Source organism: Colletotrichum aenigma (assembly GCF_013390185.1).
Source record: "Colletotrichum aenigma strain Cg56 chromosome Unknown KSG_Cg56_contig09, whole genome shotgun sequence".
NCBI lineage: Eukaryota > Fungi > Ascomycota > Sordariomycetes > Glomerellales > Glomerellaceae > Colletotrichum > Colletotrichum aenigma.
The window spans coordinates 2,810,902-2,824,790 of NW_023500915.1; the positions used below are offsets into that span (position 1 = coordinate 2,810,902).

The window sequence follows — 13,889 nt, forward strand, 5'->3', positions numbered from 1 at the left end:
GTTTCCGAACAAGTCCGGTGCCAGGTTTTGCATCGTCGTTCCAAGGCGCTTGATCAACATTTCCTAATGTCTTTGCAAACCAGTCAAGCTCGTATCCGGGTGGCAAAGACATGGCTTTAGGAGGTGTTGCTAGTCCACGACGAACCCATGCCTTCAGACAGACCATCAGGAAGACGGCACCAAGTTGAGCAATCGAGGCTAACCAATGTAGTCCTCGTAAACCGACGAATTGTAAGACAAACCCCGTAAGTGTGGTCATAGTTCCAAGGACAGCCTTGAACTGGATATTTATGGAAGCACTTTTACCATCCGTCGTTGGCAGGCTTGACCGAGATATAGAGGTCTGATCTAAGTCGTCTGAGGTCGAACGCTCTACCTTGTCTGTCGCGGACTGGGAATGTTCCAGCTCATCCTGTTGGGATCGCCTCGATGTCGTGATGAACGTTTGATCATCCTTTGCATATATCGCGAAGGATCCAAAAACCTGGTCGCTGACGGTCTTTGTTTGTTGTAGCCAAACCATTCGAACCCTTTTGTTCGTCCCTGGTTTCGCCTGAAATCGTTTCTCCGCCGTGCTACTTTCCACAACGTGGCCGCATAACATCATCCCAACTACTAGAATGAATGTTCCGGCCGCAGCACAAGGGTACGCGTAGCCAGCAATTGGACTATCGTCTTTCGGGAACTTCAAGGTCGGATGATAGGTAGCGAATCCAGAATATACAAGGACACTAAGTTGAAGGATCGTTCCAAAAGCTGCAACAACGCGTAACTCGCTTCGCGACGATTGACGATGCGTATTCAGTGAAATATTCGGGGCGTCTAGAGACACATTCCGTTTGATTATGATTGTGTTGTCGGACCATTGCGTTGTAGTGTCTTCTGAGTCTTTGTCGCTGGGGTGGCTTCGTGAAGCTCGCCATCGATCAATATCGGCGTTTATGTTCAAGTCTGAGAGGAAAGTAAGAGCCCTGCCATGTAGCGAAGAAAGATTTCTTACCGACACGTTCAAGATCTTTGTCATGATCGTCCAATGCGCTTAAATCTTTGTCCACCTTTATTTCAGGATTTCTCTGACTGTCCTTCTCGGTGGCCGGCAACAAACAGATGAACTCGGTGACCGAAGGCGATCCCATACACCTCACAACCTCTTGTCCATTCCACAGCTCGCAGACTTCTTGCGAGGTTGACGACATGAGTTCAGCTTCAGCTACGGCGAGATTCTCACGAGCTCTGCCAATCACCGCCTTAAGCCAAGACGGGGCACCAACTCGAATTGCTCCTACAATAGCAGTAATAATACCAAGAGGAGCCATCGCAAGAATGATGTTATCGGCCCAACCCATAGAGCCACTCATGAATTGCATAGTCACTCGTTCTCCAAAGAGCGCCAGCAGTCTGAGCAAAGGCAACTTTTTAGATTAGACCACCCAAAAGAACGAATTCGGCAGACTTACGGTTCCAGATCCGAAAAGAGATTGTTGGCAAAGTCATCTCCACCATCTGCCGACACGGCTCTTGCAAACAACAAGATGAAGAAGAGTAGCAGCTTCCTGCTAGCAGACATCTTGTCTGGGCAATCGGGGGATCTGAGAGAAGCGTGCAAAAGTGAAGGGTCGCTTGCTTTGATGGAGATTGGTATCTGTATAGAGCTTTCTCTCTGGCGAGAATGAACGGCTAGACAACAGGAGAAATCTCGAGAGGGAGCAGACAGTTGACGTGTCAGAGTTGGAAAGCGGGACATATGCCGTAATTCTTCGAGCATCAGGCTGTCGTTTTCGCCAAGACCTCTCGCCCAGTGCATACTCGGATTGGGCGCCGCAACTCATTCCTCATTAAGCCACATGCATGATTTGGCCCTCACTGCGACCTCAAAACACCGCTCTTGCCGTGTCTGGCCCTATCATGACCTTTGACGATATCCACTCATCGGCTACAGTACCACTATGCTGGTTCACTGCTGACAAGCTTGCCAGATTTGGACATCAATATAAGGCTGTGTCCGTTGCGTGCATGGGATGCGACTGCCTGTGTTTGTTTGTGCGACTCCAAGAGGCTGCTGTGCCACAATTGCGCACCGAGATAATCAATAGTGCCAAGTTCATGTTTGGTTGTGACGGCAGTATGATTCTGTAATAAACGACAGTCTGCCAGGCTAGATCGACAAAAGCTTTTCCCAACTCTCAGTGCTAGCAATCATCGTTTCGAGCAGTGCAAGAGGAGCATCACTTTCATTCTAGATTTACTTCCAAGACCTCTCGGTTGCGGGAGACCCCGTCTTTCAGAAAGGAAGGTTTCATGAGGTCTGCGTACATTTTTAACCTCTTTGGGCAAAAATGACAACGTCTGTGGGCTCTGGCCTGTCTATCGAGGAAAGGGATCAATCAGTGTTAAGTTTACAAGAGAGAAGAGAGTCGACAGAGCATAAGCTGGGAAACAGGTGTGAATTCACAATTTGACCCCTTGCAAGTAAAAAATAAGAATGGTTTAGATGCTTCTGAACGGATAGGGGTGACGAGACTTTAAATCGTCTTTTTATCTTGGGATCTGTGCAGGTTACCGTTGATTCCAACGGCGGTAACATATATGCTGCCACAGCCACTTCTGAGTCGCTTCTCATTGCTTCTCGTAGCTCTGACCGGCGGCGTTAGGTCAAGCTCGCGCCACAAGTAACCTCTATCGCTCAGACGACCTTATCATCAAAGTGATGATTTACATGCTCCGCATGACAAGACCTCGTTCTGATACGTCATTCACGATTCAATATGATGTTTCTGTAATAGTTTGTGCAGGTATTAAGCATCGCTTTCATTTCAAGCGTGCTGCGGCTGCTATATAGCACGCCGTCCCCGTTGATCTGAGCATCGTCGCGAAGAATTCCACTCCTCGATTGGCGGTCACTACACCTCTTTCCATCTCACCGACGCCGTGACGCCGCCGCCTACCAAAATATCAGTCCCAGTAATGAAGCAAGACGCGGCATTGACCAAGAACGCAACGGCATTAACGATGTCTTCAGGGGTGCCCGCTCTTCCCGCCGGAGACGACTCCACAAACTTTCCCGCCGGTCCCTCGATCTCCTTGCGACCGGCTTCCGTGGAAACCACGCCCGGACTCACGGAATTGATCATAGCACCTTTGCGGCCCCACGCAGAAGCAGACGCCTGTACGCGAACCAGATTCGCCCGTTTGGCGATGCCATACGCCGTTGCAGCGCCCCGACTGCTGGAATAATCGATTTTCAGATCCGGATGGTCCAAGACGTCTTCCCGGGATGCCGTGGCGAGATGGTGCTCCAATTCGGCGCTCAGAGGCGGGCATAGGTGTCCTGCCATGCTCGAGATGCATACCAGGTTCGAGCCGGCCTGCACGACGGGCAGGAACGCGTCGATGACGTTGACTGTGCCCAGGAGATCGATCTCGTATACTCGACGAGCAGAGCCTGCGGAGGGGCCGACCCCCGCGGTGTGGACGATAGTTTCTACGAAACCCATCTTGGCTGCTTCCTGCGCAAGTTCCGTAACAGACGCGTAGTTTGCGACGTCCAGAAGAGCGGTTTGTGTGGAGTATCCCTCGTTGGTCAAGGTTTTCTGCGCAATGGTGAGGTTGTCGGTCAAGAAGTCCGCGAGGAGAATCCGTTTGCCGACGCCGAGGCGACGCGCGACGGGAATGCCCATGCCGCCGCTGCCGATGACGACGAGAACATTGGAGGATCGCATAGTGTGGCTGGTTGTTTTTGGTCCAACAGTTGATGAATGGCGGGAATGTACCAGAAGATCAAGGTCCGAAAGGAGTTGTACTCGACTGCAGCTCGTAGGGATCAGATGACAACTCGTGAAAGCTGGCGCAGAATCACAAACTGCAGGCTCCGAAATATCACTGTCAAGTTATTAAACACAGGATAGGAGGCTCTGAAACGTCGTTACAATACATTCGTATTCTTCTCTCAGCCAGTCGCCGACTTTTCCGTGTTCTCCTATTGTGACTCACGCCGATTCTCCTGTTGACCCGCAATACTTTGTCCGCTTGCCTCACATGAGGTTTCACGAGCCTTGAGGAGAAGAAATCAAAGCGGCGCACTGCCTGCGTTTATGAGTGCTGATATCTGCTCCTTTGGGCGAAGAGATTCGGTCTCGGTCATCGTATTCATCTTAGGCTACAAACGGAAGAATATTTGCTTCTTTGGGCGTTGAACCTGTTATGTGGAGGTTGGAAGTCATCTTCTTTGCTACCACGTCAATATACAGGCGTCGCGCGTTTGTGTTGAGGCTCTGCTTCCTCGCGCAACAGCAGCAGTCACAGTCTGAATAATGTTTTGGCCATTTCCGCTCCAGATAATTGGACTTCTACCACGAGACGAGTCTCCCACCTGCGGTATCAGTTATCCAAATCCATCAGTCCCAATTTGTTGACATCCCAACTTGTTGACATCCCAACTTGTTGACATCCCAACTTCCTGACGTGCCTCATCATAGATGGGAAGAGGCACAAGAACAGCCATCAAAACGGGTTACAGACAAGAAAGGAATGTCCCAATACCTCAAGCGCTCTCATCAAACCGAGATCCTCTCGCGGGCCAGAACTGACCACCAGGCGGATGAAGACCCATTGTACAGCAAACACCAGACGAGAGCTGGCGCATAGCTCTGTATCTATAATGATTATCGCAAAGAACCCGCTGAACGCTTTAGCAAACCACCCGCCTACGCATCCTTAATCGTAAACCGAATATTCAACACACTCGACCCCCGATCCGCGTCAAACTCAAACCCCTCCGCCGGGCCGGGCTTATCCGCCAGACTCTTCGGCTGCACCACCCCGTTCTTCTCATCCACAGGAAACATCATGTCACTCATCACCTCACTGAGAAACTTCAGATTACTCAACTTCAGCCCGCCATCGTAAGGGTACCACCACGTATCCAAACTCCATCCCCACTACACCATGCCCGCAGGGTCCTAGTACAGGCTCACCACCAACACGCCACCATTCACCGCCGCAGCCCCCGCGTTATCCACCAGCATCAGGGTCCAGAGGTACTCCCCCTTCTTAACGCAGCCGTCATAGTCAGCAGGGAAGTCGGGGAACGCACCCACGCACTTGGCGAGCGCGGGCGGGAGCGTGGGAGACGCAATAAAGCAGACAGCCTAGAGGAGGAGGAGGAGGAGGAGCAGTAAAGACAGGCTACGCAGCCTAGAAACAAACATTACGCTGGACATCGTGAAAAGAGCAGCACTTTATCACAGCAGGATCAGTAACCAGAGTAGTCACAAAGCAGGGGCAACTCAGGCATAATTATGTGAACACAAGCTCGCCATCTTTTTATTACGGATTCATAGGACACGAAAGACCCAAACTATCTCATTCTATACAGAGGCTGACGTCGGAATAACCGACTCTCAATTAAGATTGATTTCTGTGTAAGTGGGGAGGGAGAATAAGGTTACATCCGAACTCATGTTCATCGTATAGCTCAAACGTTTGCGGGGTGTACCGTGTACTGTCCAGTGGCATATAAGACATGATTGAAAAAAAGGTTTTCTCTCCTTATGAAATGTTCTCAGAATCTTCGTTCGTAAATGACGGGATTGACTCGATCAATGCATACATACAGCCCGCACGGAGCGACCGTCTCTGAGGCCAGGGAGAACGTAGTTGACCTGTGGGGCTTGGCATTTTGAACGACCATCGCTTTGACGGCGTAAAAGGAGGCGATGAGGAACGAGTCAGCCCTACAGGATCAAACTATTTATGGTCAACAAACGCCGGAACCGAATCGAAGAGTCACATGTAGCCAAAAGATGAATGTGAAAAGATGGAATTCTGGCTGTCTGCAGCATTACCATACAAGTTCCGCCGCCCATCATCTCCCGTAACCCAAGCCATGTTTTCCCAATTCATTCCACCAAAAGAAATCCCGATCCAGAAACACAAAACCCCGCAACCATTATATAGTACAATTACAATAACAAGTCCGTCGTGAGAAAATTGACACGTGAACTCATGAATCCGTCGCTACCAATGCTGAAGGCTGTGATATGCTGAACTAGTAACGATGACGTCTGGAGCGGCCAGCACCAATGTCAATGCGGCTCATCTCCTGCATGAGAGCCCACTCGCTCTCGCTAGCGTTGTTGGCTCCGCTCATGATGGGCAGAGGGATCTTCGCCGGGATCGGGGGGCCGCCGCGCATGCCGCCGGGGGAGCTGCCGTATTGAGGAGCGTGGTTCTCACTGGGGTAGTCCCACGTGCTCGCGCGTGACATGCGAGGCGGCGTGAAGTCGCTGCCGTGATCCTGGTAGTTGTGCGAAGAGATGGGCGCCAGGGGACTGGATCCCGCTGGCGAGGTGGAAGGAAGAGCAGACATGCGTTGCGTCTTCTTCTGCAACCGGTTCCGGGCACCGCTGTTCGGAGCGGGCGGGGTGTTGTACCGATCCGAGTCGTAGGAGACGGGCGAGACCTGGGATTGCGGCCGGGCGGCTATACGAAGCTGACGACGACCGCTCGTAGGCGCAGGTTGAGGAGCCATGGAGACTCTGGAACGTACGGATGCTGTGGCTGGGGTCTTCGGACCCTTCGGCTCAGGCTCCGGCGCCCAAGTGTCCATGGGCAGGTGATCGGAAGGATCAATCTCACGGCCATCGTGGGTGATGATCTTCTCATCCGGGTCGGGTCTGGAGATATCGCTGCCGGTGGCGGACAATGTCGGGTTGAGCGCATCATATGAGTCGGGACCGAAGGGAACGCCAGACAATCTGCGATGATCCGGGGGCGGCGCCGGACTGACCGACTTGCGCTTGATCGTGTGAGACGGGTTGGGGGACATTCCTCGTCTGGACTGCGGCGGCGGTATCGGTGAAAGACCACGGGCGCGATGTTGAGGATGAGGACTGACAGAAATGCCGCGTCTCATATCGTGGTGGGGATTGGGCGAAACGCCGCGTGCCCTCATATCGTGGTGGGGGTTAGGCGACACACCTCGTCCCCTCGTGTCGTGGGCGTAGGGGTTCGGAGAGGCGCCACGGCCGCGCATATCCTGAGCGTAGGGCTGGGGGGATGCGCCTCTGCCTCTCATATCCTGAGCATAAGGCTGAGGGGAGGCACCTCTTCCTCTCATGTCATGAGCGTAGGGCTGCGGTGAGGGACCTCGTCCTCTCATGCTTTGATGCGGGGGCGCAGGTGAAGGACCGCGTCCTCTATGCATATCACCACTGTAAGCCACAGACTGCCGATTGTCGTGTCGCGGCGGGATGTAGGTCTGGTCGTTGTATCCGGGGTGCTGCCTACCACGTGTCGGCGTCGTGATACTCTCGGTTGTGTAACGCCTTGTCTGACGTCGGTCCTCGTAAATGCGATCGGTGACATCTTGTGTGAGACCGGGATCGACTCCTGGCACCAAGGAAGCAGGGACAGAGGGCATGGTCGTTGCCTTTATCTCGGTTCCCGAGAGCTCGGATCGCTGCGATACATAAGAGTTCTGGCTGCGAGAGTGGTAGTCTTGGGGGCTGGGTGCGAAGTCTCTGGAGGCAATGGGAGACTGATGTTGGCGCACCATCTCATCACCTCTGATATCCCTCGTAGCGATGGGCGACACTTGGTGACGAACCATTTCATCACCTCTCGTGTCACGCATAGACATGGGAGACACCGGCTGATGTCGGACCATCTCGTCGCCTCGAACGTATGGCTGCGGTGAAGTGCTGTAGTGAGCAGGTGAAGCATTCCCTCTTCCAGCAAGCACCAACTCATCACCTCTAGGTTGGTACTCCGGCTGCTGCCGGTAGTCCTGCTGATAGTCCTGCTGGTACTCCGGCTGGGGGGAGGTGCTGAAGCGACCTGGAGATGCTGAACCGCGGCCCGCAAAAACAAGCTCGTTGCCCTGAGGTTGATAGTCTGGCTGCGGCGATGTGCTGTAAGGACCTGATGAAATCATCTCGTTGCCCCTGTCGTAGGCGGGATTAGGCGACTGGCCGCGCTGGCGAGATCCTGCACTGCCTCTGCCGCCAATGTTCAACGGCGCCGGACTTGGCACTTGATCGTATCCCTGATCGTGTGTTTGTTCTTGGTATTGAGGTGCTCGAGCGGGTTGTCTAGGGCCAACGGCCAATGCTTGAGGTGGAGGCGGCGCTGGCTTCTGATCCTGGCCAAAACCCAGTTCGTCATACGGAGGGACGCGCGAGGTTCTTCGAGCGGTAGTCTTGTTCGCAGGTGTAGGCGATTCTGGAACATCCTCAACCGTCGGCTGCATGGACCTGTACTCAGCATGTCCATCATAGGAGTGGTGTCGGGGGTGAGACTGCTCCTGGAAGTGATCCTCCGGAGCTGGCAGAGCGTGTCTGACCTCTGGAGCAGAGTCGAATCCACGGTACTGCGGTCGTCCAGGGTATGCTGCCGTAGAAAACGACATGCGGTGCGCCTCGTTTCGGAGGACATCCTGTCTCATGGCCGCATTTGCCGATTTCGGCGGCGTGTCGAACGAGCCCCTCAAGACCATATCCTGGGAGTTTCCTCTGCTGCGGTGAGCAGGAGGCGGCGGCGGCCTATCACCCTCGGCTGCGGGAGAGTTTCTGGAGTCCTCGAGAAGGTACGAATCGCGGGGCGGTGGCTCCGAGCCTTGACGGTAGTGGGCTCGATCGACGATTTCTTGGGAAGCATATCTCGGGCTGTAGTCTCTCTCGTCGTGCTGCGAAGTGGGGCTATCGTAGCGCTCGTGCCTCGTGGGAGTGTGCTGAGGTGTCACCTCGGCGGGGTGAGGTAGGGCAGCGGGTGATGTAGGCGCAGGTAGCTCTGGCTGGCTGCGAGAAGCAGGAGAAGCGTGGTACTCGATAGCCTGCAATGGCGACGGCGCCGGTATTTGTGCAGGCGCGGGCTTCTTCGTGGGCATCGGTCGGGAGCCTGACAGACTCGGCTGTTCTCTCGGTTCTGGCGCTGGCGCTGGCGACGACGGTGCGCTCATCTCCTTGGGTCCTCGAGGGCCACCAGCGCGAGGCGGGGTCGGGGCTTGTTCTGGTGACGGGGCGGCGGGAGCCTCGCCCGTGAAAGGATCGGAGGGAAGCGGACGTCTCTTGATCTGCTTTCGAGGAATGGTTCCGTGGGATGCGTACGTCTCAATCGGCTCGGCCTCGACAGGCTTCGGCTTCGCTACGGGCTTCTCGGGCTTTGGCCGGATATCGTAGTATGTGATCTCCATGCGAATCTCTCCGGCATACTTGCCCTTGAAGGTCAAGTTGCGCCACAAGTCGTTCTGTCCTCCGCCGGGAACAATGATATCCCTGAGGTCGACCCATGTCTCTCCAATGAGGTCCGTCTTCTTATCGTCGTGAAACACCGACACCTTGAGCTGGTAGTAGTCTGGGGAATCGTGGACGGCGAATCGAAGCTCTTGGTCCCTGCAGAGTAGTATGTTAGTTATTGTCGGGGGGCCATGAATGGGTTCGGGGGAAAGTGTCGGTACCATTTGGGTGTCTGTCCTCCGCGAATATCTGTCGTCGTCTTCTTCGCTTCCTTGCCGAGGCGTGCTGCACAGTAGGGGTCCTGCTTCCCCATGGTCTTGCGGTTGGGCAAGTTCTTTGCGCGGTCGACGATAGCGACCAGGGTGCCGATCAATGGACCATCGACGCTGGGGTCGGCAAAGATGCCGGCCGTGTGCATCCCATTGAGTGGGTGCGATGCTTTCGCCTTGGACGCTAACATGTTTTGTGTTTGCTGTATCTGTTGTGTTGTAAGGTGTTGTTCGATGGGTCAATTCGGATGCCGTTTCGTGTTGACAAGGCGACGAAAAACAACAAAAAGTGAAGCTGCTGGCAAGCCACACAGTGATGCGGATGCTGATAGAGATAGGAAAATGCTGGCAACTCTGAGATATAGAGAGAGAGCTCGTTTACATTGGCGGCTCGGTTCGTCTTTTTTTTCTTGAGAAGACGGGTATCAAAACAATGGAGGGCTCCAGGCGAGAGAAATATGACGATAGGGCAAGGACACAACCAACGGGTAAGACAAGGACGATGTTGGCGATGGAGAGAAAGAAGGCAGGAAGCCAGCACCCGAGTCCGCGTCTGAGCCGAGGAATGAATGGCAAACGGCGACGATGACGGGGTGAGAGGGGGGATGCAAGAGAGGAAGTGAGGGTGAGGGAGAAGAGAGAGTGTGTGAGTTTGTGCGTGCGTGTGTGTGTGAGAGGAAGAAAGACAGACAGACACCCGGTCAGATCAGATCAGGAAGAGTAAAGCTAAGCAAGAACGAGCCAAGCAACGCAGCGCAGCGTGAGGCAAGGCAAGGCAAGGCAAGGTAAGGTCGGGAGCGTAGCAGCAGCGGGTGGGAGGAGGCAGATGATGAATGATGATTGTTTTTTGGCTGGCGCAGGGCAGGCGGCGGCGACGGGCATGCAGCAGCTGGAGGAGCAGCAGAAGCAGAAGCAGAAGCAGACGTGCATGCAGCAACATGTACCTAGGTAGCAATTGGAGTCCAGTTGGAGTGGGGTGCGGAACCTGTCTGGCTCAGGTCAGGTACCTTACCCAGGATCCGTACTGCGTACCTGGAAAAACCGGTGCAGGCAAGAGCTTGGTACCTGGGCCTCGCAGGTGTCCTCCAACTGGCTGCAGGTATCTCCTAGCTCTGTTGCAACGGACGACAGGTCCAGCTAACCTCGATCAGCGATGGCGCGCCTTACCTGCCTCGTAGTTTTTTTTTCTCTCCCTCTTCCCCTCCCGGCGCTGAGGGAGAGAAACTCAGCAGGTACGAACCGAGTAGAGTGCCGCTAAAACAGGCCAAGCGCCAAAAAGACAGAAGCCGCACTGTACATTGTGCTGCGTGCAGGGGCCATCCCCAGGCCGCGCGTGTGGTGGCTGGGCGAATGAGGGGCGGCAGGACCCCACCTTGTCTCCACCGAGCACCTGGATTGGGGAATATGCTGTGGCTGGTCGGTCGGGCTGGGAAACGCGAGACACCTGCCGTGGCCTGTCACTTTTGTCACTCCCCCCAAAAACCACCCTCCCAGGCATCCAAACAAATGCCAGAAACAGGGCACTCGCAGAGTCCGATGAGACGACCGCCCATTCATGCCATCCGCATCAGTTATCGAGCGTCAAACTGAGGTAATAGGAGAGGCTGGTCCGTCTCTCTCATCGCAATCTCACCACCCGCTCGCTCGCTTGCCCACCCATCCAACCCAGATCCAGCATCCAAGCCAACATCGCGCCCTCCCGCTGTCCCTTGAAGAACCCTGACCCAGGGCGGGCAGGACAGGACAGCCAGGCCAGGGCAGGGCAAGCAAGGCCCCAGCAGCAAAAAGAGAGGTTGACGTCCCGCCGCCGCAGTCCGCAGCAGGGGTTCATCGCCCTGAGTTGCGCCTTGCAGGGGTTCTCGAAGCCGGTCCCTTCCAGCCCGGCAAACCTTTTTTTCAACTCTTTCATCTCCCAGAAACCCGACTGCGCATCCGTATCGCGGTCAATCTTGCTCGCTTGCGAAAGTGAGGCCACAAGAAACCATGTCTGCACCCTAAAGGCTCCTCTTCCCGCTCCTCGCCAAAACTCCACCGTCCGGGGAGCCCTACAAGCTATCTCACAACTGAGCCACTTCGGCTCACTCTACCTGTCACTGCGGGATGGGCAGAGTCTGGACGTGTCTGATTGCGGTTCGTCGACGTGACTCGCTTGGCTCTCGGTAAATGCCTATGCTGCATTGCAGTTCCACGGACACTGCCAAAGCAGTCTTGACCGTACATTCAGCGACTTCTTCAACCTCGCCGAAACGGACATTGACAACCTAACCGAGCGATCAAAGCCGTCAAGAAGGCGGTCGGAGCTGTCACTTTTTGACTTTCCCGCTCAATCAGACGATTGGAGGTTGGGGAACAACGCATCGGGCCCGAACGACCACTTCTCGAAGGGACAGATGCCTTGGCGCCGACTATCCGCTTGTGCCATGTTCCCTGTCGAGCTGACAAGACTCGAACCGGGCAAAACCTTCAAATAAACAAGCTACGAAACCTTCGCGGACGTGGACGAGCCCAAAGTCCCTCGAATCATTTCTTTGCCGGTCCAATCTGCTCGCTGGAAAGGCGCATTGGCGTGTTTCCGTTCAGAAAACGAAAAGGCGCCGTCCAATCCGCAGCTGCAAGGCATTGGTGAAAACACCGATGGGGCCAACGGGGGATATGCACATCATCCCGAAGACTGAGCCTCAATGGGTGACGCGCCCCAGCTTTGCCGCCGCCCCAATGAGAATCGTCGAAGCAGACTTGGGAAGCGAAGACAACACCATGAGCCAATCAAAGCCCTTTTCTCGACGGTTCTTCATGTCATGATCCCGAAAACGCTGCCCCCAATCAACTTGACGCGACCCGATCGCCGGTTTCTAGACCTTTGGAACCCCGCCTTGAATGACACAACACGCCGGCCGGGCTCACACGATAGTGCACTGCTCTAGTATTCACCAAGTTTGTGAATGCTTCGGGAACGACAAAGTGTATTCTAATCAGACGGTTCGTCCGAGCGAGGTTGGCAGAATTGTGTATTCCGTCTATTCATTTGATAGACGTTTGCTCATTGACGTTGCTGGCATGCTTCTCACGCAAACCGGCCATTCCCATCAACAGGTCCGACCTGCCCCACCGCCAAGCTGTGCAGAAAAAAGAGCTGACGTCGACCTGCCCCGCCAGCAAACCAACAAAAATAGAAGCAAAAACACACAATCCCAATCATTTAAGCTTCCTTTCGTTTACTAAGTCAATCGCGATAGATCGTCATTGTGGATTCCCAAGTCCATCCAACAGAAGCCGACGTCAAAAAGTGCCTAACAAGGCACACTCTCATATGCACAAGGGGCCGCTCCCAGACAATGCACGCCTTGCCGTTCGGTCTTACCCGTCTCCGCGGCGAAGGGATTACGTGTTGGACGTACGTCTTCCCGCATTCCTTCAAGACTTCCCAAGACACACAACTTGCATTCCGATGCAAGTTCATGACGAAGACGAACTTTTCTCGTCTCTTCCGAGTCCGTGTTCATCTGACACTCTGCGACCAAGGCCGCATCCAGGCCCGGGAAAAGCCCTCTATCACTAACCTTCTCATCTATGCCGTTCCTGCCATCAGCGTCGTCGTCACTTGCTGGAGGTACACCGAAACACCCCAAGTGACACCATCCCTCCAAGTCTCACCATTAATCGAAAAAAGAAGCAACCATAACCAGCCACACGGATTCTAGCGCCACGTCTCAACGGTCAAGCCCTTCCTAGCGCTTGGGATCGAGACCCTTTTTCAGCATAGTCCGTTGTTGAACTTTCGAGCGCGAGAGGGAATGAAAAAGCCTCAGCACAGTGTCCGCATTCCGAGACCATGGCGCGCGTCTCTAATTAGTTCATCTTGTCTCCTTCCCTTTCTCTTCTCGAGCAACCGCCCCCCACCCGCCGCCGCTTGCTACTAGGCGCATCTCTCCATGGCAACCATCCCAGACAACAGCACAGTTGCTGTGGAAGAAGGAGATTTACAGTCGGCGCCGCTGGCCGCAACAATCTATTGAAAAAGAAGGCGAGCGCCTACTAACATTCCAGTGTTCCAGAATTGTTGAACGAGATGCTCTGACTCGGATGTGTGAACTAAACAGAAGAAGTCTGCACGAACAACTAATGGCGAAATAGAGCCTGTGATGTGATCAAGACAAGGGAGGCGGGCAAGATTACTGCAGAGACGGTAATACCGATGACGATAGATGGTGACAGTAACAGAGAAGTGAGACATAGTAGCTAAGGACGCAGACGAGAAGACTCAGATTAGTTTCTGCCTACTTTCTAAAGGCCCACGAGCGTCCGGTATCACGACGACCGACAGCATCCTGGTTCAAATCCGCACCGCCTCTGGGCAGATAAAATGAAATCGAACACCACATTCTAT

General features: G+C 54.2%; 3 protein-coding genes across 3 annotated transcripts; all 3 read right to left on the reverse strand.

Moving 5' to 3' along the window:
* Nucleotides 1–926: 926 nt before the first annotated feature.
* On the reverse strand, nucleotides 927–1,567 carry CGCA056_v013401 (uncharacterized protein; the record flags this gene model as incomplete). Its single annotated transcript, XM_037328645.1, has 2 exons — nucleotides 927–1,398; nucleotides 1,458–1,567. The coding sequence occupies 2 exons, from the start codon at nucleotides 1,565–1,567 to the stop codon at nucleotides 927–929; spliced, it is 582 nt and encodes a 193-aa protein (XP_037173319.1).
* A 1,333-nt stretch (nucleotides 1,568–2,900) lies between these two features.
* hsdA-0 (3-alpha-hydroxysteroid dehydrogenase/carbonyl reductase) lies at nucleotides 2,901–3,719 on the reverse strand (the record flags this gene model as incomplete). Its single annotated transcript, XM_037328646.1, has 1 exon — nucleotides 2,901–3,719. The coding sequence occupies one exon, from the start codon at nucleotides 3,717–3,719 to the stop codon at nucleotides 2,901–2,903; it is 819 nt and encodes a 272-aa protein (XP_037173318.1).
* A 2,327-nt stretch (nucleotides 3,720–6,046) lies between these two features.
* fic1 (Ingression protein fic1) lies at nucleotides 6,047–9,693 on the reverse strand (the record flags this gene model as incomplete). Its single annotated transcript, XM_037328647.1, has 2 exons — nucleotides 6,047–9,389; nucleotides 9,455–9,693. The coding sequence occupies 2 exons, from the start codon at nucleotides 9,691–9,693 to the stop codon at nucleotides 6,047–6,049; spliced, it is 3,582 nt and encodes a 1,193-aa protein (XP_037173317.1).
* Between the last annotated feature and the right edge of the window lie 4,196 nt (nucleotides 9,694–13,889).